General features: G+C 35.8%; 1 protein-coding gene across 1 annotated transcript; it reads right to left on the bottom strand.

Annotated features, from left to right (window-relative positions):
- Window positions 1-1,317: 1,317 nt before the first annotated feature.
- Window positions 1,318-21,522, bottom strand: ACMSD (aminocarboxymuconate semialdehyde decarboxylase). Its single transcript, XM_026088972.1, has 8 exons — window positions 21,378-21,522; window positions 17,093-17,142; window positions 15,528-15,764; window positions 13,305-13,398; window positions 11,645-11,740; window positions 10,984-11,156; window positions 3,506-3,604; window positions 1,318-3,248 (listed from the first exon to the last, which is right to left on the bottom strand). Exons 1-8 carry the CDS (start codon window positions 21,520-21,522, stop codon window positions 3,186-3,188), a joined length of 957 nt encoding a protein of 318 aa, XP_025944757.1. The 3' UTR covers window positions 1,318-3,185.
- Between the last annotated feature and the right edge of the window lie 3,547 nt (window positions 21,523-25,069).

Below are 25,069 nucleotides of genomic sequence, written 5' to 3'. Positions count from 1 at the left end.
ATAAGGGAGTAGGCAGCTGAGGTGGGAGAAGGTAACTTTCTGAATGAGCTTGGGCAGATAAAATGGTTACCCTTCTTGGAAATGCAGGCTCTGATGTGTGATCTAATTCTGAAATTAACGGAGCTAATGGTTCTTAAGGTTTAGCACCCACTCCAAGGAAGAACAGCACTGCATAATGTTTTCTGAGACATCTAGAGAATCAGACCATGATCCTGGCTAAAACCCAGTGAATCTCAGTGTCTCAGTATTAATCCCAGTGGTTATGTGACATCCATTATTTTCTAAGTATTCAGTGAAGACTCAAGTTCTACAGATACATAAAGCTCCTTTGGGTGAGCCTTAAGTATGCTGTGATCATACCACATCGGCATGGATCGCAATGGAGGCAGGATGGCAAGCTAGAGCCAGGCCTGGGGATCTTGGCTGTTGGAGGGTAGAGAATTGGGCCTTGCACAGCCTGTGCTACTGAGACGGGGAAGTGTAGTCACCAGAAAGCACGATCCTCCCATAATGGCTGCCTTCCAGATTTTTTCAGATTTGAAAGAAGTTGCATGGGGGGCACCAGTATAAAAGAGCATCTGTTTAAGTGCTAAAAGCTGGGAATGGAGGCCATGGGGAGAAGTGGGAAAGGTCTTTAAATATATTTAAAGTCACTATAATCATTTTGCAGCAAAACTGTCAAGATTGTGAAAGGCATATTGTGTCTGTAATTCTCTTCTTGGTACTGGTAGTAGCAAACTAGATAAAACTTTCCACTCTTAAGTGGCAGGAACACTTAAGAGTCCTTCTGCATCTCAACTCTGTGGCGTATATGATAATATGATCCTACTTGCATCACTGACTTATACAGATAGTATTTCTCTAGAAATTCAATGCCAAAAATGCAGAATTAAAGCTGTCTAGTGGTACATTGTGTCCTTCCAGATTAATAGGTCCAGCAACTCATTTTTTTCTCTAATATCCTGGCAAGATACATACTCTTACTCTGTCTCACATTGTACTGAATATGAACTGTCTAAACCTCTCCATGTTATGCTTAATCTACTTTACAGAAGGTAGAACAAAGATTTCTGTTGTGATTAGGAGCTGATCTTTCCTTTCATGCTTTTGGGCAAAGCTTCTGAACTGAAGTCTTTGAAAATCTTCCTTTAATGATCTTAAGAAGTGCAGTGTTCGACTTTATTGTTTAAGTCATTGCATAAAATTCATGGAGACTGGCTATTCCACTTGCATATATTCCTCTAAAAATTGGTGGAAGAATATTAAAAATGTCTTGTTGGACTGTGTCATTGCATTTTTACATTATCATTGTCCTTAAAAAAAAAAAAAAAAAAAAAAAAAGCAGAGAGGATTATATCCCAGTTTGAAATCTTAAGTGAAGACATCAGGAATAAATAGAATATCATTAAATAATGATGGAGCATAACAAATATGATTTAAGCACTGCATGCACATTAATTAATTACCATGCAGAGCTGCAATCATCCATTCAGTCACAAGTTAAGGTAATCAAATACTGTTTTTACTATTGAAGAGGTTCCAGAACTTGGTCCCCAAAGATGCAGACATTGGGTTCTCACTAACTGAACAGGTTTCATTCAGGGGAAAAAAAAAAAAGAAAAAGAATTAATTAATCTGACTAAAATGTATTGGAGCAATTGCAATATATTTGTCTCTTAAATCCATTTAAACATTTGTGAAAATTAAATATTCTGAAGGAAGAGAATATTATATGAGAATGAAGTTGCTTTTCTTCTATTTTGAAATTTAATTAAAACAATCTGGTTGAAAAATCACCATACATGCAAGCCACTGAGTATTTTACCCTTTTGTAGATATTTAAATAAAAAAGGTCAACAAAATTCTGCAAATTCTAGGACAATTAATATTGTTATAAACTATTTTATCTAGGTCCTCTTTTCCTCTTATATAACAACCTGATATTCACAGGGACCTGCGAGCTGCTGACTACTTCAGCAAATACTGATGTCCAGTAGTCTTTTATGGAATCTGCAAAATAGCAAAGATGTAATTAACACCCCTGCCCCCCATTCTTTGTTTTTTTTGACACCGTAAGGAAGGACAAGGCCTTTTTTGCTTGTAGTTCAACAGAGGTTTGTATCAGTGGAAACTGCTGAGGTTCAATATCCCCACAGTTCAATCTCTGATATAAGGACAGATATGGTCACAGCTACAGTACAAAACCAAATTCTGTCTATTATTTTCCCTGGGCTGTTCTAAGACTAAATAGAAGAATGACGGTATGACATCTAGCAAGCAAATGAACACATGAGAAAGGAAAGTGTAAGTACTCATCAGCATTTTTCTGACTAGTTTAAAATCCTCTCAGGAGGAGGATACCTTTTCTCTCACCTGATAATCATGAAAACCTGTTTCAATCTACCCTTCAGTAGCTTACAAAAGTGTCTTCCATCTGTATAGCAGGACTCAAACTAGAAGGAGCATTAACATATTTCATTTAAAGTATCCAGTCTTATTTTTAGGAAATAATTTTAAAGAATAGAACATTAAACCATGCTGTTATTAGATACTACTATTATTTATTTTGACAGCGATGTGCAAAGTATTATCCACACAAAAACATTATTTCTGCACCTACAACCATATTGTTCAAATCGTTTCTGATGAAATGGTTGCCAGTGATGTAGGCAACAGCTAAAAAGTAGAAGTCCATAGACCTTTTTCATCCTTTCACAATATTTATAAAGTGTCAGTACATACAATTGAAGTGCTGGGTTAAAGTGCAATTTTATGCGATTTCAATCAGTGGATAAAGGCAAATACTGTCTTTTAAATTTTGTTTATTTGGTATCAGAAATAACAAAGACTGAAATGTAACGGAGACAAGTCATAATTTTGTCTGTTCTTTATTCCAAAGAATCAAGTTCTAACGTCATGGCATTGATTCTCGTTCAGAGATGCTGAGTGAGAATCTGCAAAAAACGAAACCATCCATTTTGTATGAAAGCAGGAATTTCAAAATTGTGTAAACAGAACCTAAATCCTCAAATACACAGAAATGCCTGTGCGTACACGTTTCCAGTACCCTCGCTTTTGGAAATAACAGTAGACTATAATGTAGTTGTCAATTTTTTTCACCAGTATAACAGCACATAAGGATTCAATATTATTTCCAAAGTTTGGTCTCTTTGATATCTTCATAATTATTCAAATTGCTTTCTGCTAAGGCCCAGAAATTCCAGAGCATTGCCAGCCTTGAGTTTATCCTGTAAAAACAAAACATACGTGTGTGTGTGTGTATGTATGTGTATATATATATATATGTTTATGTAAGCTGAAATCATGTTTTAGTCAAGTGATTTTACTCATGCTTTAAAATGTTCTGGTGAAGGCCTGTAATGAGACTAAAGGGCCTCTTCCAATCTTTGCAGAAGTCAGTGTATTCCACTGATTTTTCCATGTTTTATCAAGGGACTAAAACTGGAGGCTTAAAATGGAAAAAGAACAAATGTAAAGATTATACCTTTAGTTCATTGTCAAACTCTTCCATTGAATCAATCAATTTTCCAGGTTCCAGTTCCCCCAGTGGAAAAGGGTAATCTGTCCCCAAAATAACCTTGTCCTGGTAGTAAAGAAACATGTTATACATCTTGTAGTAATGTTAAATAATATAGTTAAACATACTTTCTGGAATTTTAATAAAACACAGGAAATTACATGTATATATTGGACTGATTAATCACAAAAGAGGATGTGAAAATATTCTTTGGATTAAAGTTTTCACTAGGAAAAAACATAAACCTTGAAAACAAGGACTCAGAGTTTATTTTATACAAGCAATATTGGGTGAATATTGGGTGAAGTTTGAAAAAAGTACTGGGTGTTTGTTAATGTTTTTGTAATGTCTAACTAAACTTCGGTATATTTTGATGCACAGAAAGTTCAAAATGCAAATTCCAGGCACATGGAAAGAGTGTGTGTTGCTTGGATGAATATAATACTAATGGTATTTTCCTCCACAGATTGATTTTCTGTAGTGTGGCGTGGCTTTGAAATGCATCAAGAAGGAATCTACTATTAATCTCCTATACTACCTGCAGTTTCAGGGTTATGTGGTCCCACAATTAAGTGGCCAATAAAGGGAACATAGGCTGCTTCCTTCTGTTTATTGACTTACTTTTTGGTTCTTGTTCATGTTCAAGGTTACTTGCATGCTCTGCACTGTTCTGTGCAGTCCGAAAAACACAAAAATCATGAGTCTGATCTTCTCTATAGATTGTCAAGTGACCTGCAAAAGCAGGCCAGAAAAAAATCTTGTATTTTACATTGCATTCAGGTGACTGACAGTAGGATGTCATTCCTGCCAGCCTAATACATAAATAACTAATTCCAGTGTGTACACAAAATTTGAGCTAAAACAGTTTTTTTGGAAGATTGAACCTTGCTATAGTTCAGACATACGAGAACTAATGGCACATTTCTTTATGAATCTCAGGAAGTTCTCCACTAAACTCAGAGATGACACTTGGATCTGGATTCTTAAATTTGAAATTCTTAGTTACACATATACGTAAAATTATGTAACAAAAAATACAAAACAGTCAAAATTATCTTTTGTGTGGTTTTTTTAAGTTGCAGTAATTGCAACCTGAAGCTACTTCAAGCATGGGACAATGCAGAATTTATGCAGACATTTAAATAATCTATTTAATTTAACTAGTATTCAACTTCTGGTAAAAAGACCAAAAACCTCATTTATAAAATTTCATATTTTGGGGAAGTCTGTAATTTTTTAAAATTTCATTATGTTTGAGATTGGGTATTAGTTATGAATATGAAAAATGTATCTGAGAATATGAGGGACATGATCTGATTTTTTTCTGAAGGTGACAGTCAGTTAAAAGAAAATTCAGTACTAATTTGTATGCGTTACTCCTTTCAGAGCGTGAATCTGAGCAGAGATGGAAGCAGGCAAGTCCGCAGTAGGCCCGTATTGTTACAGGTTCATTTTATCACTGAAATGTATTTCCCCATATTATCTATCTTAGAGAGTGAATATTTTATACATGAATAGTGAATAGTGAATATTGCCAATTCTCTTGATTTTATCACAAGTCTATTTTCCTTTAAGCTTCATTTCCTGGAGAGATGTGACTATTTCAAAACCATGGTTTTCATTAAAAGTGTATGCTCTTAAATATCTCATGAATTTGAAGCCAAGCTCATGAATTTTTGGGCAATGGTTATAGCATTTGAATTCAGTTAGTTAAGCTGAAATAGGGCAAATAAAATGTATTTTAGATATTTTATGAAATGATTTATTTTTCTTATTTGTCAAATGATGTTTATTTATTTCCAGTAGATGTCACCCAAGAGTCTCTGAAATAACCTATATAAGACTGTATGGGAAAACTCAACAGAAGATACAAATTCAATTGTTCTGTCCTACATTGCTGCAATATAATTTATTATAGAAGTCTTGCCATAAGATTAGAGTAGGAGAATTTATATTCCTTTGTCTACTAAATCAAGTTCTGAGTGTAGAGTAGACAGAAAATATATTTGGATGTGCATATGTTTAGGCGGCTAAAGACATTCTTTTATTTATAATATTCTATCTGATACCAAGACATTTTCTGCACAAATGTAAAACAAATGTATGCCATATACAAAAGAATCAAAAACCATACTAGCTCTATAATAGAAAATGGATTTCTTGGCAAAGGAGATTGAAATCCAGTGCCTTCCTAGATGTTTGTTAGTCAAGGTTAACTAAGCCAGGAAGGTTCTTACATTCTTGTTTACGTTTCCCATATACCAGAGGAGAAAGAAATGGCACCCTGTCACTGGAATAATCTGTATACATTATCTCAGTTATCTTTTTATTTTCCTTTAAAGTGTTTCACAGCTAATCATGTTCTAGTCATTAGCAGTAAAATTAAGAGCTGTAAATTAATGAGAAAATCCAGAAATAGCATTGTTGTTCTGCTACAAGGGATATTAGGCTATTCATGGAAACTCTTTGAGCTTCAGTTTTGTACCCATCTATAAAGTGGGGATTGCAATACCTGCCTGTAGCAACAGCCTCAGATAAGTACTGCGAGGTCTCTGTAGATAAATACTCCTAACATATTATTTATTACCATATTATTCCAAAGGATACCACAAAGTCTGTTTTCCATAGAGGATTTATAGTTTGATATCTTAATAATTCATCTCTCCTTTTAGAAAAGTACGTATTTACAGTGATTAACCTCAGTGGACCCTTCTACTCAGCAAAACTGTAATAGATTTTTTTTTCACAGTAATAGGGACCTGAATCTTAAAGAGAATCTCAAAGAGCATCAATCATGAGTTCTTCCATTTACATTAGTGATTTACCTTGAATCTCATCTTCTTTCCTACTATCAGGATACACCTCAAGAAAGGCCAGATTGCTGTAGCCCGTTCAGCTCTGATTTCTGGCCTGAGCATGTTATACATTCTGATAAAGGCTCTTGAGGAATTACCATGGGGAACTTTTTTGTAGAGATACACTGAATCATTTAATCCCGTCAGCCCAGTTCTTCCCTCTTTATAGCCATATTAGCCGTAGTTGTATTCACTGCATGCTGCCTTATGGAGGAGGGGAGGACTGCAGCAATTCTGCAGTCTTACAAAATTCTTTCTCAGAAATGTATACTTCTGCTTCCTTTAACTGGGATACAAATTAACCTGCACCCAAAACTAAGAAAAGTTGAAATTAAAGGTACATGACTCATAAGAGCTGTCACTGGATTTTAATATTCATAAGCTCAAAGCCAACACATCACACTGATGTCAGGTAACGGCTGATCCCTAGGGATCTTAAGCCATGTCTATGCACATCTTTACACACACCTGATGCCCTTCCTCCCCAGCTCTCAGCTATTCTCTAGAGAGCTGTCCTATTTCAGACCTCAGCTGGGAAAGTTACAGTGTCATCCTCAAGACCCAGTAACGCTGTTTTTAGCCCAGCATGTATTCATCTAATATTTATTCTGCCAGCACTCATGATTTCATTGAAAATATTGAGATACTTGGTGTTTTTTTAAGCCCTTGACCCTTGGAAAGGTATTGTGTGGGAATGTCAACTTTCACCAGAAAACAAAGGACGTTTTTTCTCCTCATGGTTATAAAGGAAAGCTTGAAAACATGACATGAATGTTTTTTCAAGGATAAGATGCCTTAGGCTATGAAAAAGAACCCATAATGTACTGTTTTTCAAATTCTTTTGAGTGTTAAAAGCATTTACATTTTTGGGATCTGACTCATGACTTTTCAGTAATGTGGTTGGGGAATATCACAACAAGAAGCCTAATCTGCTGCTTATTTAGATACATACATCTTTCTTATCCCCTTTCACCATAAGAAGGAAAGAAGGAAGTCTCATTCCAGTGAGACTGCTCATTAATTTGGAATAATATCTTGCTTTATAAATAGTTTTACTGGAATGAAACTTCCTTCTTTCTTGACTGCCATTAGTGAAACACTATCTCCAAGTGCTTCTTCTTGACAATCTAATTTTTTGTCATTAAAATAATTAGTTTTTCATTATACACACTCAGCACTTTCCCTACCTGAAATAATTTCTGTAGTTTATGTATTTAACTAATTCTACAGACTTCCAAGTTCTCTGAGGTGCTGTGGAGAAAAGCCTGGATTTCAACCTGTTATTTTTTCCCAAATTTTCTGAAAAAGCCCAGAATTCTGTTCCCACTTCATCTTATGAGTGCCATTCTGGATAAGGAATCCTTTGAATAGAAGAATATTAAAATAATGTAAAACTGGCATGCCTAATTGTATTACCAGCACATGACTCACTCAAATATAAAGTCATGTCACTGTTAAGACTATGTCTGCTCACGTAGATAAAACAGGCTGTAGGTTATGTTCTGGTCCTGGGGTCAACCACCCAATACTATTCAGTTCTTTTCCCTTTCCAAGACAGGATGGCTGCATTTGTTCTGCTTAGATGTTTGTATTAATGTATGCTTGACAATGCAAAGATTGACTTGAAATACAAGGTTATGTGAAGGAGACACTGCACATGAAGACACAGACTGAAAAGGTGGAGAAGGGAGATTTACTCCTCACTAAAGTTACCAACTGGTCAATCAAGTACAGATGATACCCAATCTAGCAAAGAAAGTTGCATCTTATGAAACTAATTATTTTACTGAGCAGAGCAGGATTATCTTCTAAATAGGAAAGAAAGAAACAGGTATTAGGGAGAAAGATTAAATTGCTCTACCCCCCCCCCCCCTTAAGGCTTTTAGAACAGTAATAAAAAAAAAGTTAGCACCAATAAAAGGTTCTGTCTAACAGATGCAATCTGAGAGGGAATCCCTGACCTTTAACAAATGCCCGGTGCTGCAGTACATTCTCCAGAATGTTCGAAGGGTAACAAAATTTAGCCCCATAGAGGCTGCTCAGGTCAAATGACGACTTGCTGCCACATAAGGAAAAATACCTTCTAAGGACCAGTGTTAACCAGGAAGGCTCTCTGGCAGAGGACTAGGGAGATGCTTGAGCCATCATGAATTGAATATGGTTATGGAGAGTCCTTCTTCACAAAGTCACAGGCTAAACAAAGGGGCAAATGGTTGTAAAAGAATTGTACATTAAAATATGTTTAAATTATTATTTGATATTATGTAAAAATACAAATACCAGATGATGCTGGAAAGAAAAACAGGCATGACAGCTAAAATGCTTCAGTGAATGAAGAGGTTACTTTGTTGTTCTAAGAAAAGTGCCATCTCAAAGATACGTATGTGATTAAGGGACAAGGGATCAGCGAGGTCATTGAAAACAAGAGTGCAAAGATAGTGTGTATACCTGCAAAAATACACTTGATGTAAAATAACTGTACCAAACAGGATTTTGTTTGGATTTTTAACCCTTTCATTTTCCTTCAGTAATTCCTTGTCCCTGGCACTGTTTTTATACTGAGAAAGATTCTTCTGCTGTTCTTGTCAGAGACATTTATTATTGTATGGACAGGCACAACTGTGTTCATTAAAAGCCAAATACACGTATAGATAGATATTTAAGCAATACTAGTATTTCATAAGCAGAGCAGTGAAGTGGGAGGTGGATGACTTCCCTCCCAACAGACAGAAAACAAAGGGTAGTAAATCTAGTTTTCTCAGCTTGAATTTATAGAGTAGAATCAGCTGGGGAAGCACCACTTCAGTCTCTTAAGCCTGTAACCTTTCCCAGACCTTTCCACCTGATGTCATATGGCTGAGCTCAAAATACTCAAAGGAGAATTAAAGAAGACACTAACATCCCGTGTAGTACACGTCATATATTACATCAAGAAACTTAATTTCAGAATTATGCTGGCAAAGTAAAACAGACAGCATAGAGGCTATTGCATGTCACTTCTGACAATGCTGAGTAACTTAAATTATACAATTATAATTCATAACCCCTCTCTCCTCAAACAACTACATTTCAGTTGCAAAGACTGGCCACTAATGATTAAAGGCCAGAGTCCATACATTGCTGCTTAGGAAGAAAGGTATAGAAATTACAGTTCAAATGTAGTGCAAAGAGCAGCTTTCCCACAACAGCCACAGGTTAGAGCAACCTTAAGGTGCAAAGCTTAACTTGTTGCTCTAAAGCAGAACCGCTCTGAGACTTGCATTATATACAGGTTAAAAGAAACATAAGTTAAATTCTTCGGTCACATATTAGTGTGCTGTTGTACTTCCTGTCCAGCTCTGCTCTTAATTTCTATAGTTCAGTTTACAAATGGAATGAATCTAGAAAAAAAGGATGTGTGGGTGCAGTGTTGCACAAATTCAATTTATTTACTCAAAGCTGTAGGTTTTCTGTGCAGCACAGACTGAAAACCCATTGATTGCAAAGGGCTGAGACTCAAAATGCCAAGATAAAGAATGGCAATAGTTTCTTCTACACTATTATTTTTGGCTGGCTAGGCAAATCATCTCTGTGTCAGTCCTAGTGCAGATTTATTGCAGCAACCTGTTCAGACCATTATAGATGAAAATGGGAAATCAACAGTAGCATTTTTGGAGCGAGAAAGAAAACATTCTGTTTTGCTGTCCTTCTGAACTTTGGTCATACAACAGGCCCTGATAATAGCAACTGCCCCATACCTCAGAAAGTGCTAAGTGAGCCTAGAAGCTAATGTTCAGGAAAGAGGAATAGAGTTGTTGGGAGAAGAAAGTCAATGACACAGCTAGCATTTCTATGTTTCTCGCCTTGTAGGTATCTGCTTGCTAGCTGCAGAAACTCCTCGAGTTTCAGAGATCAGGACACAAATACAGGGCTTTTGTTAACTTCTCATGAGCCACCGAGAATTGGCCTGAGCGACGTCATCTTCAACCCCTTCCTGAGCGTTTACTAATAAGAAGAAATTATTTGAAACATTACAATGATTGTTTTGGATGTTGCTGTCCCACACTGTATCTGATTTAAACAGGTGGCTAAACTACTAAGATTTACTCACTATTATAACAATTAAAATATTTTGCAATCCATGATATTTAACGTCTTACCCAGGATCCCCCAAAAAGCTCTCTTTATTGCTGATTTCTTTCTGCCTGCATCTTCTCAAGTTGAAATACTATTTGATTTTCTCAAGTATACACTTGAATTTGAAAATTAAGCTATTTGAAAACAAGGCTCCAAATAAGGCAGTCTTTGCTTGCAGTCCCATCCTGACCAACCTTACACGAGGAACTAGCCACACTGAAGTGAAGTTCACAGTGCCTGATTTCATGGATTAAAACAACCATTTCAGAGTTGTTTTACCATGTAGCATGAACAACCATGTAGCAGGAACATTATTAACATGACAGAAATACATCAATTTATAATAGCTCACGTTCTGATTTTACTAGGTGAATATGCTGTCTTCTTTCTGCTCTTTTCTCTTGTTTTGCATTTTCTTAGAGAACGAATTAAATATAGAATGACTCACCTGCCTCTGGAAACATTAAAACTCACCTCTCCTATTACACTTGTTAGTAGCCTCAGTGCACTGCGATCATGGACAAGGGAGTCGGTATAAAATGAACCAAGGTACTTTCTTGGATCCACCTTATTATCCACTGCACACAAATCAGGGCGCACATTGAATCCATGGGAGATTCGCCCCACTGTGTATGGAAAAGTTCCACCTGCAAGGAGAAATTTTTAGTAACAGAAGCTAAAAATACTCAAGGGAAAAAAATCTACATTACCAGCACAGAGATCCAGAAGTTTTATTGTCAGTTACTTAGAAAAAATGTGCTCTGTATCAGCAGTATTTCTATTCCTTCCCTCTTGTTACCTTCCTTTTCTCTTTTCTGCAGCTCTTCATTACAGTGACCCCCAAATTCCTGCTGCTGCCTCCTTGTCCCTTTCCCTAATTGTTTCAACTGCCTCCTGCCCCCCTTAACTCCTACCCCTTCCTCCTTGCTTCCTCTTAAAGGCTACCTTAATAGTTCCAACGCTGGCTGAAACAGGCTGGAGAGTGTTCATATGAGCAACCTAGCTAGCAGATATCCTCACTGGGGTAATAGTACTCAGCTGGTGTCAGGCTTAGACCGATAACCCCATTAGCTGGCATATCAGAAAATACAATTGTACCATGCTCAACTAAAGTTTCACAAGGTATATTGCTTACCTCCATGTGCAAAGCAAACTTTCAGCTTAGGAAATTTTTCAAAAATTCCTCCCATAATCATGGAGCAAATGGCTATGGTTGTTTCTGCTGGCATGCCTATCAACACAAAAAGCTTTAGCATATATGGGCAAAGATTGAGTTTTAAATGTTATCCTCAACAGGCCTTGAACCTAGTGCAAAAATGACAATTACAGTGCAGCATTATTTCCATTAGAGGAACTCTGAACTGAGCATTAATTAATTAACTCATTAACTGTAATGAGAACACAGGACTGGAAGCTAAGATTTTCTGATTTCAGTTTTTATCCTACACTACTAGGACAGCTGGCTGGTAGGTTGGATATATGCTGAACTGCATAGTACAGGCTTGGTTCCCTGGTTATCCTAGCTCAAAAAACAGTCTGGAATATGCCAAGTTCTCTTCTCCTCTGTGCTTCTGGGTTTCCTTTGTGTGGAAAGTGGGGCAGACATGTTAGAGGATATTCCAACAGGGAATCGGGGTTTGGTTGTAACATGGTGCCAGTGCCTGCAGTTAAGACAGAATCTCTCTCTCTCTTTGTCTTTGGGTGCCTGGAGTTAGGAACCTAACAGCAGTTAAAGTTCCTAAATCAGGCTTCAATTTCTGAGTACACCTAATGTATTTAGAATATCATGTCATTTAAGTGTCTAACTTTAGACATCCAGCTTGGAAATTAGGAGCTATCTCAGTTCCCCTCTTATATGGAAGTAACAATACCTATCCAGCTCAACAGGGTGGCTTTGATTAATGTTTGTACAGCCCTCTGAGATGCAAAGCCTTATAGACTTACTAGGAAAATCTTCTTTTAGATTATTGCAGCTTGGTACGTAAAAGTAACAACTTTAATCTTCTGAAGTCGGTGTTGTTGCGCCTGCTCTGATTAAAAACAACTGATACTGTTTTAAAATAATACAGGGACTGGAACACTAAGATTTTTCCAGTGTCTATAGCATAAAAATCCCAGTTCTGTTCCAAATATTCCTACTGGAGTCAGAGGAATTACACCACACAAAACAAAATAAGTGAGGGCAGAATCTGGCCTAAGTATTTCTAAATAGCATTTCTCTGTTAGAAGAGTTCTTCAGTGTTATTCTGATTTATCTAGCAAGTAGGGGAAAAACAGAAACTACATAATTCCCTTTTGACTGCATCTCTGGGGAGCTTCCAAAGTACATGTTGTTTGAGCTACAATAGTTCAAGTGAACTTAAATTCAATATACTTCCTGATCAACCTTTCTCCAAGAAATAGTCCTAAAAAATTCCAGGAAGTAATTTTTGCTTTTGCCTACTCTCCCTGTCCTTCTTTTGCTCAAATTTTTTTGGGGGAGCATTCTCATTTCAGAGACAGTTGACTTTTCTCTGGTCATCCGCTCTCTTTGTATTTAGGAGACAAGAGAATACCAGATTCTGTTGCTAGTCTTACTCATTTTAGGTCTGGATATAAAAAGATTAGGCAAACTATACAGGCTTAAAAAAAGAGACTGCTGTATTTCCACAACAGACTTAATAGTAGCACTGGATTTAAAAAAAACAGATTAATAGAAAAATCATGTGTGTTTTCTCTGTACTAGCACCTTTGCAAAAATCTCCTGGGCGTAATTCAGTGACAGTTTGTAAACACAGATTAAGCAATACACTCACCTACCAGCCAGGGAAGCCAGTACTTGGACATCCTTCCATCCATCTGCATGTCCCAGGGATGAACAAAGAGGCAGCAATTTAATTGTTCAGCAGCCTTCAGCAAAGAGAAAAAATGTTAATCTTGACTTAAGCATACCAAAATGTAGCTACGTTCTTAGCCAGGCTTTAAAGATTACCTGCAAAACTGTACCGAACATCAATTATTAATGATGAAAATAGGCCCAGAAGTGAAAACCATAACCAATAGTAGGTTATATTTAGTCCTCTGGTCCATAACCTGAAGTCGTCATTCGAATTCAAAGTTCTTTTTGAGACTGCTGGTTTGGAAACACTGATGATAACATTTTATTATTAAGTCAAAGTGCTCCTCAGATTAATGTGGTACAAAAATGTTTTTTTTAGCTGTGTGTATGCCAGTCATCCTGCACTATAAAACTCAGTTCAAACTAGCTTTCTTTTGGTTTCATCTCACATGAGAGGATGAATTCTCAGAATATTGTCTAGATCAGAATGGTTTTACAGAAGTGTTCCAGCTGCATTCAGGAATTTTCATTGCTATCACACCACATTTGGCCCCTTTGGCCTGCTGCCTGGCTTAAAAAAAATTAAAACCTTTTCTAACCCATCCTAAGAGTTGGAAATCTGGTTGCATTCTGATCAATAATCCATCTCCACTCAAGTACATTACATTTCCCAAACCGCTGACACTTTCAGAAAGGAAAACAGAAGAACAATATGAGATATTGATCCTGATTGAGTTATTTAACTATGTGCTTAAATTTAAGTATACAGTCATCAGAGCCATTCATATACTTAACCAGGATTTAACAGCTTCGTTTTGTCAGATGTATTTCTGGACCTCCTCTTGTTGCTAAGGAGATTATCACAAGATTGAAAATTTTGGATTTATTTACCATTAAATGCATAAATAAAGCTATAACTTATGGACTCTAGGGAGTAATTGTCATCTACATTTGTAAACTAAAAATAGCAATTCAATAACTGTCTTGATGTATTGATAAAGTTCATTATCAAATATGGTTTTATTTCACAATCTTTATTATCCAAAGATGTTTCTACAAGTGACAGAGGTTACTTCCTACATGTGTTAAACATAAGCTGAAGAACGTGTGCCTCTCTGAAAGTAGAAGCTGCTAACAGACTGTGTGTGACCATAAAACCAAATAAATTGTCCAGATGCTGCGCTAACAGAATTCTTGAATAAATTGAGAGTTTTGAAAAATATCCTCTATGAATCAATTTCAGGGTGACAGCTATAATAACCTCTGAAACAGACACAGAATGTACATTGATTAAATCCCATAATTTAGACAAATGAGAGTCCCCATCTGGACCTCAGGCTGTTTAAGAAATGCAGTCTATGAACTCATTTTACAATCAATACATTAAATTTGGAATTTTTGGTCCTGTTTGCATAAGTCTGTGCAGTACTTTGGCTCTATAAGTATCTTTCCCTGAAATCTCTGAAAATCTCAGAGAGTTTTTTTCAATTATCTCAATAGGATTGGATATAATAACTTGAACACAAAAGCAAACACAGCAGAAATGCCTTATTTGTTACTGCACTTATCCTCAGAAACCAAGATGGCAACTCTTTACAATGAAAACTCATATCATAAAAAGATTTTATTATTAATTTTATAAAGTATGTTTCAGAATGTTTTATTTCCTATTATTGACATTATAACCTGTAATGAATTATCATATATAATTAAAACTGAAATTCTCTGATCACTGAGGATTAGTCAGGTGTAACTGCATGGGGTGCAAATGGGATTGTGCCTGAAAAATGCCAATTTTACGTTATCTGAACCTCAAAACTCACTGATTTCACTTGACTGAATAAGAAATTTGGGATCAAAGACTAAGAGTCCTATGAGCTTGATGATATTTCATTGGTTTAAATAGGTCTGGATTAATGAACCCACAAAAAACCCCACATTTGAGATGCACTCTCCTTTCTTTAAAAAATATTGCACAATTTTAAATGAATATTCTTATTAGTTTGATTTCCCAGTCATTAATGAAAATTAGTGAGGCTGTTTTGTAAATGTTCTTTCATTTACACTAAACAGGTTGGAAGGATCAATTGTTTTAATGGATCTATAAATCTAGCTGATGACTGAATACGGCCCAAGATATTTTTAGATAGAATTCCATGTCCCAGAATTTCCCCAAATAAGCAAAGAAACATTTACTCACAGCATAGATATCACACATTTCTGGTGCATTCAGGTCCCATTCATTGACATGAGATCCTATTTGTACTCCAGGAAATCCAAGTTCATTCACACAACGATGCATTTCCTTCACAGCCAGCTCTGGAGCTTGCAAAGGTAATGTACCCAAGCCAATAAACCTCTTGGGGTACTTTCTTACTGTAGCAGCTAAGTCATTATTTAATATCTGGGATAGATCTAAAGTGTCCTGAGGTTTGGCCTGGTATGATATTAAGCAGAATAATACATTAAAATATAGTTTTCAAATGTTATCACCTTTGGAAGATACTGGGTAAATGTCACTGCAAACAATATAGAGAGAAGGCTTGAACCTAAACTTTTACATTACGGTTCTGAATGACTGGAAATCAGTAGGACTAAATTCTGCCTTGCTTAAATTCTCTGGGTACAGTTCTTCTTCTTGTCTTGAATATAATATCAACTGCTTTTCCCTTCATTGCTCAGGATGAGTGTAATCTGGCCCAGCTTGCTGATGTGCTTAAGTATCTGGTCCTTTTGTGTCAACCAGTCCTCTGGTTTTGATTATATAAATACAAAAATCTGAGCATATCTTTTTTAAATATAGCAATGAATATTTGGTCCCCTATTACTGGACCTGGAAAGATAAAAACAAGAAATGTGGGATGCTGGAGCATGAGAAATTTAGAGCGAAAACTTGAGCAAAGCTCTCTAACATTTAGAAGGAGATAGTCATATTTCTAATGAAGGAACTGTAATATCCATACAATTGATTAGTTTCCTGTTTTTTTTCCCTAGAATATATTAAAGGGGAAAAATTCCCATAAACATCAGAATAAAATTTTAAAGATATGTCACCCAAAAAGAAATTCTGAAGATCAGTGATGCCACTTATATATGGGATTAACACAATGTTTTTTAATGTAGGATACCTGTTTACACATTACAGTTTCATTTCTACAAGCAGCTAAATAGTCAAATTGAGAATATATTTAGAATAGCATTTGCTATGATTTATATTCTCAGACTTTTTATTTCTTTGGTGCATTCAAGATCACCATGCATAGAATATATTTAAATTTGCTGCTGAATTTTAAGATTCAAAGTATTCTGAGTCAGTGAGTTCTCCTCCCATGGCACGTTTAAAAGAAAGGGGGATTAGGCCACAAAAATATCTTTTACTTCTTCTTTTTACGAGACAATAGTGATTGATATCTAACTTCCATGGAATCAATCCATATATATTTTCCTGCTACATAATGGATTTGTGCTCTGTGAATTCTCTCTCTCTGCTCGCAGCTACTCCTGATAAAGTCCCCAGCAGAAATTTTGTTGCTGTCTCATTCTTTTTTACTGAGCGTACTCCAGAGCGGAGCTGTGCCAGGACATCCTGCTGGCTCTTCCAATACTTGGACTATTTTGTCTTTTGTTTTACACAGCAGAACAGTTCCTCCTTTACTTTAGTGATCTATTAACTACTTTAGTCACCTAATTCACAGGAAGTTGCACTTTATTTTTAAGATAGTTTGTAATATTTATGAATTACAGAATATGCTAATAGGAACCTACCCAGTAGCTGAACATCACAGGGACTGTAGAAAGGACTTGGACTGTGACACCTGTGAAAGAAAACAGCAGTTATTAATGTTACATATATACCATTTTTTTGGTAAAATGATAAAAGTAAGAAAGGACTTTGATTTGAAAAGGCAAAAAAAAGTAGTTGCCTTTCAAACGCCTAATAGTTTAAAGGTTTAATGGTAAGAAAGAATGATTTATCATTGGCATGGATAGAGTCTGTTTTTTGCAAATTGGGGATCATGGTAATAAATCTTGTGGTGTATCACTTTATTAGGACTGGAATATTTTTGCTAAATTGAAAGAAAAAGAACACTTTCATACTTTAGTGAAATTAAGTATTTTGATTTTAAAGTTGTTGATATGCATGTATAAAATTAAGTAAAATAGCAATTTAATGTTACTATGTCATGAATGAACATGAAGTTATGTTAAACCAATAAAATACAGTATCTCAAGTTTACTGTGGGGTCATGTTTATCACATATATTTCATAAATAAATATGTAAATTAGCTCAAAGACAAAAGGTTGTTAAAGAATATTTTTCTAAGTGCTCCCCAAAGTGGTATTGGGATGGGTTTTATTCACCCTGTTTCCGGACTACTGAGGTTGTAAGTATGAAAAAGTTTGTCTGTTGTTAGAAATAACTTTGATTTTAGCAATAAAGAGAATTAACTTCTATTTTGTTAAGTTTCTGTTCAAATAAAACTCCCTACCATAACTTCGTGTATGACTTTATACAGGAACGAACCTATAAAACCCAGCAAATTAACAACAATAGAAAGAATAAACAATAATTAGGAATTCACTAAACAGTTGAATCAGAAATGTAATTAGCAGTCTGATTGTAGCTTCATCTCATATCATAATGTATCATGCGCATATTTTGTAATGCTTTTAAAAATTTAACGTAGTTGTTAAAAATGAAACCACTGATGTAAAAGAAGGCAGAAAAATCCTGTGCAAATTTCTTTTAAGACAATGGTGTTGCCAAAGCACTCCAATGTTTAACAGAATGACTTTATCTTCTGCCTTACTAACTTAAGTAGGCAATAACAAAGAAAGCTGACTAAGCTGATTAACATTACGTGCAGCAGGACGGGAGGGACCTAAGGAGCAGATCTACAAAATGACATAGATATTTAAGTACAGCCTAACTTATGATTCAGATGCCCAGAATTTAGACCTTTGCACAATGCATCTCCCATTTTTTCCCAAATGCAAAGCATATGAAGAGCACTAAAGTCTCGATCCCTAGTTCACCGTATTCTCTGCCAGTATACTACTGGACACTTGATTAGTATTTTTGAGAACATTCCCCATGTTTTCCACAGATAAGCACTGTATCTGGTTCCAATCCCATTTTACACTTTTCAGCAAAGCCCTTTTATTCTACCTAGCTGCTTTTCTTAATAATCCTTTCCTATTTATGTTTTCTAAAAAAATTGCATTGAAGTTTCACATTTCCTTCCTAAGGACAAGTTGTAACACGTATTACTTAGGACAGTGATCAATTCTTTCTCTGTATTGGTGTTACTGACTCCTGTGTTGATGTATAGTTCCATTGCATTTGATCCCACTGACTGCTCTGGAATACCGTACTGCTTTAATAGTAACAACGGTCTCTCTCTAGATGATCCTGTTTATCAAACTGTGTGTTTCCTTGCTCTCCCTTCTGTTTCTCTTTCCCATTCCCCTAGGAGTCATTAATTGTTAGAATCTGCTTGACTTCTTTTGGACTGAATTATTCAAATTCCTTTTTCATGCAAATTCTTTTCTTTTACTCCTAGTTTTTGATCAGCTTGTCCTGAAGATGTGACACAGATGTCCAAGTATTTTTCAATATTAATTGATGGAAAATGAACTTTCAATAGTTAGTACTCCATATCCCTTTTGTTATTTACTTCTTCTTCTTCTTGTGACTGATATGCAACAAAATCAGCCTTTAGGAGCCTCAGTGTTCTGATTTTTGAAATAAAACAGAATGATCCTTAACTTAAGAGGGCTAGTTTCAGATTTCTTGAGTCACAGGATAATTCCTAGAATCCAGATCTCTGCCTTCCATATTTGGTAGAGAGAGCTTTTTAACATCATACTGACATTCCGGTTTTTTGAAAGGTGAACTACAAGACAAATTTAACATGAATCTTAAAGGTAGATTTCTATGCTGAACATTCTCATACACTAGACTTAGGAAGAAGACGAATCAGCACAGAAAAAAATCTATTTAGGAAATGATTTTCCTTAGCTTTCAGAATCCTCTCTGTGCAGTCTGATTAGCAGATGATATACCATAAGGGCAGGCATGTCATTGGTATCCGTACCACTGTGATGACACAGAGCACTGCATTTTACCATGTCGCTGCTGAAGCAGGAAGCACCTCTTCAGAGGCTTTTACAAAGGAGAAAATAATAAGAAAATGTAGTTCGGATTGACTGGAAGATATTTCCTCCAACAAAATTGTGATGATTTGTGTCACAGAACTGTGATGGTAATTGCAGTTACAGCTTGTTTTAGTGAGTGGTTCCAAACACAGGTTTGTATACTGATTAGACCTACGACATATGATTATGACAACTAATTTCTTGTCTTTGGTACATTGGCTACCATTTCTTATCCCTGGCAAGATTTCTAGGGTGTTGCACAAACAAAACTTTTCGCAGTCAAGCTCCAAGTTATCTCTCTGAGTTAATAACATCTTACAAAGACTGATACTAGTTTTGTTCAACTAGGAGACTCCCCACATCTTTGTTCCAAAATTGTGACATGTTTGGGGGTTAATATTTTGGGCATAATCTACCTTGTTTTTTGTTACACAAAACTGTCTTTGAAGTAAGTAGCTACAGCTTTGTGAACAAAAAAAGAATAAAATATGGCCCATAGTCTTTATCATTAGAAGAATGATAAGAATGAAAAACTCTGTAAGATCTTTATTTTTACACTTAATTGGCTGATGGCTGCTTCTCTAGAGTGCTGTAATAAAAGGGGAGATTTTTATGGCAAAAGCCACCAGATGGTGCTGTAACACACAGTTTTAGAAATTTTTCTTAACAAGTGAGCACAGTTCATTCAGTCTGTGGAAGAATATTGTGGTGTTAGTTTTATGATATTCTGTTTTGGAGAGCTGTTGCAAAAAGTTGAGAAAATTGCCCTTGTGTTTTCCCTTTATCTAGAGGAATTAGATGGGGCAGAATTGTTTTACAGAAACTTGCCATTAGTGCTGGAGGAAATATCAGAAAGGAAAAGATGCCAAGGTGCTATTTATGATCCACATTGTGGTTGAGTGACAAGAATATCTGTATTGGTAGTCTCAAAATGTGATTGCATTTTGTGTAAATATACCCTAACTGGCCTAACATAGCTAACTCCAGGAATGATTACAATCTTGTCAAGGCAGCACAAATTTTAGAGATGTTGCACAGGCATTCTAGGATTCCAATTAAATGTCTAATGGTTAAAGTTTGAAATACTGCTTCTCCAGTGTGCAAATGAGGAAATTTTTAAATTTTCTAAGTTGCGTTTACATAAACTGCCCACCAGCCCCTGAGCTGCCAAGTTGCCCTATCTAACTAAAGACTAAACCTCAACTGGGAGAATGACCTGAAGTATCTCCTAACATGCTATCCCATGAGAGGAAGAAACAATAATCACAAATATACTCTTTTTAAAATATGTGCTCTTCAAAAGAATTCAGATGTATTTGTTCTTTTTGAAAAGTTGGAGAAGATACTCAAGTTGTGTCTACTGAGGAACTGATGTAGGGAATTATTCCAGGTTCAATTAAAGAAAATATAATCTTTAATAACTCGATATTACTCTCACAAAAGTAATTTGGAATTACAGTGTTAATAAATACTAAAAAAATCATCAATTAGACTAAAAATTCCTTCTCTCATTCTCAGTCTCCTATCTTACAAACTACATTTAACAGCATATCAGTAACCCTGTGGAAAATAAATTTGCTAAGCTTGGCTTCTTTCTAAATCAGGAAAACTCTCTTTCCTGAGAAAGTAATTGTACCAGTTCTCTAGGCTCAGAATCCTCTATCAAAAATACAGAATTAAGTTGCAACATCTGAATAGAAAAAATGTTAGGAAAAGGAAACAAATATACAGAAAATCCTATGAGTGATTTTTAACACACTTCAGCTAATGAATCAGTTTGACAGACCTTTTAATTCTGACACTGTTATTAAGCACTTCAAGATGCGCTAACAGAGAAGTTGTTATGATCCTGTATGAGACACAATGTTTTCATTTCCTTTATGGAATTACCTGATAGGTCCATCTCTTTAATCCGTACTTCTGGATCCCAGCAGTTCTCCTGAATAACTCTAAAAACCTTTCCATCCTTCATCATCTTTGCCTGCCCCTGTGAAATGACATTTTCATATATTATACATGTGACAAAATAGTACATGCTAATTTATATAGTTGCTTGAGTATATTAAGCTCCCTATGGATATTCAGTGACAGAATTTAGTTCTGTAATTTTTATTCAGTAGATATTTTTTAATCAAAGACTATTTTAAAATACCATTTATAGTTCAGATGACATGAATAAATTATTTTTTCATAATAAAAAGATCTCCTTTCTATTGTAATGTGTATCTCCCCACATCTGTTTAAAATACCAGGTACCTTAATCAAGGTTTATCCTCAAACCAAAATTTGACCTCAAAACTGTGCTCAAATTAAATATGAGCTAAATGTTGCCCTTGGGGATGCGTGTTCTTTTAAAGTCAATAGCATCAAAATGAATCCAGTAACTACAGAAATAATTGTGCCACTCTGTTAAATTCATTTCAGTTGTTTCAGATCACCTGTGAAACTGAGACAAAATCAGACCTATTATGTTTGTCCTTAGATTACATTTTCTCCTTGGGACTGAAAGGAAAGGAATATTCCGGAAAATTTTGTGTTTGGGGAAAAAAGACCAAAGAAAAATCTAAACACAGTCTGAAATGATTACATAAATTAGTGTAATACTTTTCCCAGAAGCAACCAATTCCCAAACTTATAAAGTTCAAAACATTATTGAGGTCATCAGATTTGATACTGATCCTTTAATTATTAACATGGAAACTTTCTTTAATTTTTGGTGGATTTGACAATTGTCCAAAGCTGATAAGTAGGCACAGTGTTGTTACATTACGCCAAGAAAAATGTCTTCTAAAGTTGTATGCAGCTGGATGCATCTATGGACTTGCAATTAGAATTAGCAATTCAATACCAAAAGACAGACAACAGACAGTATTTCAGTTGGCTTACACTTCCACAGACTGGTAAGATGCAGCTCACCAATATTTGCAAGCTCTATGTATTTTTTGGTTGCTCTAAGCTACTTTGGGGATAACTGGAAAAAGACAGAAGTCAGAACAGTCACATGACCTAAGGGTGATACTACACTGTGTATATGGGATGGGTAAGCGTGGTGATGCAGCAAACGTATTAGACAGAAAAGACACTGAATCTGCATTTAAAATTTGAAAACCACATGATAAGATGTGAGAAAGCAAAACAGCTACTCTTTCATCTTCACAGTAAACAGAAGCTAAGTGCAATGCAGTCTTCTGACGTAGGGAAGAGAATTCTGTCTCTCCAAACGCTACTTTATTTGTCCCCACAAGATCAGTTTATTTAGGGTCCTCACGACATCTGTCTATCTTGATATATAAAAAAAAAGTTCCTGCTAGTATTCTATAACAGAAATAATTAATAAAGTTTCACTACTTATTGCAAAGCTGGGTCTTTGTCTCCTCTTTCTGAGAAGTCAGACTGTTCTTAACCTTGAATTTGTTATTAGCTTCATACATCATTCACAAACACACTGCCCTAATGAATATTTTAAAGGTCTCTTCTACATATCTAACTGTGCTGCCTTAGCAAACTGTCAAGTTGGTAGCTATATCACAATTTCAGAAAATTACTTGAAATATTACAGTAAGTAATCCCAACTACATTGTCCTGATCCTCTGGCAAAATACTTCAGGTTCTCATAAAATTGATTTTCCAGCCTGACAGAAAGGTTTACGCTAGCCATACACTGCAATACATTAAAAATAATAATAAAAAAGTCAGCCCTTTGCTGCATATTGCCTAACAAATAGAAAAGCGTTTGGAGTGTGAGCAGAGAAAAAGACACAGTAGAACCGAGCATTGTGTCACATACAAATAGATCGTGTGGCCTTTATTAGATTACTGCTGGGAGTATTTCTGTGAACACAGGCGACTTTTGATTCTTTCCTCAGATACAGCTAAGGCGTAGCAGCTAAACTGCTTACATATATTTTCTTCTGCTAATACTGAAAACAATGTTAGACAGACTGTAATTTTACCAGCAACCTTGACAGTGCTCATACATAAATGCTGAGATGAACAGTAGGTCACTGAATGCCGTAACAGCCTTCACAATATAGGAAGGGTTTCTAACAAGACATGTACTGTTCTCATTAAAGAATTAGTAAAACAGTTTGCTGTTCTCCTTTGCATTAACTGATTCTTTGTGATCATGAATATGCTACAGGTCAAGCCTAAACTCACAGCTTTGTGTGTAGGCAACAACAAAGTTGGTTATGCAGAAAAGCATAATGTGCTCATCTGAATAAATCCATGTGGATCAGTGGGATTACTCATGTCTGTAAGGATAGAAAGATCTGGCGCAACAACACTGTGCCTGGAAAATCAGTCCTATTACTATAGTCTCTAGGCACTGCCACTAATCTGCACCTGACATTTTTTAAATGAGAAATTACTCAGACACCTTAATTGGGAAACAATGCTCAGAGTTTTTGCAGTAGTAAGAATAAAATACATTCTGATCAAGAAGAAATTTTTTAGGCTCCAAAGCAATGGATGCAAGGTTGAAGCCTGCATAAAAGACATAAGATGTTTACTTGCAATGGTAACACAGTTTGCTAAGGGCACAGCTTAAGAATTCTATCATATCTTTTTTTAACATCATCTGATATTTAAAGTTTTAAAGAATTTATGCAGAAATCAAGAGAGAGATTTAAGAAGTACAGCAGGCTGATTTAGTTCAGCAAGCTACATTTGAATTTATTCCATTACTAAACTACTCAGTTACAGGCCAAATTGCATACATGCAATTTCAGTTTGACCTTGATGCTTCTTCACTGAATAATATGTGAAGGTTTTCCTTTTTTTAATCTCAAGAGTTAACTTCCCCAGCTCCACATATCTACACAGGATTTTATTCTCTATCATGCACTTCTTTCATGTAGACAGAAGTAGGCTGGATAGAACTCTCTGCAGAGCATGTAAGGCTATTATTGACTTGCCACAAAGTTCCTTTGCAAACTATTTTTAGCAAAGAATTTTAGCATCAGACCTCTACCAAACAGCTAAGCTGCTAAAAATGTCTTCTACAAGTGTCTCTCCTTCCTGCATCTGCCATCTATCTCAGAAGCTGTGCCATCCACACTTCTGCTTAGCAGGTGGCTTCTTTTCTCCTCCCATTCCTGCTTAGACTGAAATTTTAACAAAATTGATGAAATCTGGAATTTCATCATAATCTCTGTTTGCTCCTCAGTCTTGGTCCCAGCCTTCATACCTGCTTCATAAATAGCTGATAGGCATGTGACAGCACAGACTTGCATATCACAGAATGACCACAGTGTGTATGCCATTAGGTTGGAATAAATAGACACTGTGCTGTATCCATTTTATCAGCTTCCTTTTAGTTACCATATGCATACATACGATCACAAAGAAATATGATTTTCCAAAGTGACAAGGGGATGGAATGTCTAATTCCATTGAAATTAACAGAAACGATACATTTAAATACCTTGGTTATCTGGAATATATGTCTTGCTTCTTCAAAAAAACCAATAAAAATTCCATCTCTACAAAGAATGAAGGAATTAGCCAAGTCACAAAAAGAAACAATGAGGAAAAGATCGGATACTATTGTCTTTATAGGGCTATCCCAAATTGGGGTGGAG

Source organism: Apteryx rowi, unplaced genomic scaffold (genome assembly GCF_003343035.1).
Source record: "Apteryx rowi isolate R43461 unplaced genomic scaffold, aptRow1 scaffold_8, whole genome shotgun sequence".
Taxonomy (NCBI): domain Eukaryota; kingdom Metazoa; phylum Chordata; class Aves; order Apterygiformes; family Apterygidae; genus Apteryx; species Apteryx rowi.
This window is presented reverse-complemented; position numbering and strand designations above follow the sequence as displayed.

Excerpts from the sequence above, each read along its gene's own strand:
- ACMSD (XM_026088972.1), bottom strand. The coding sequence starts at position 21,522 with ATGTACTATTTTGTCACATGTATAATATATGAAAATGTCATTTCACAG. Across the intron at positions 13,399-15,527 it reads AAATGTGTGATATCTATGCT|GCTGCTGAACAATTAAATTG; the intron begins GTGAGTAAATGT and ends TCTTTGCTGAAG. Across the intron at positions 11,741-13,304 it reads CTGGCTTCCCTGGCTGGTAG|GCATGCCAGCAGAAACAACC; the intron begins GTGAGTGTATTG and ends TTGTGTTGATAG.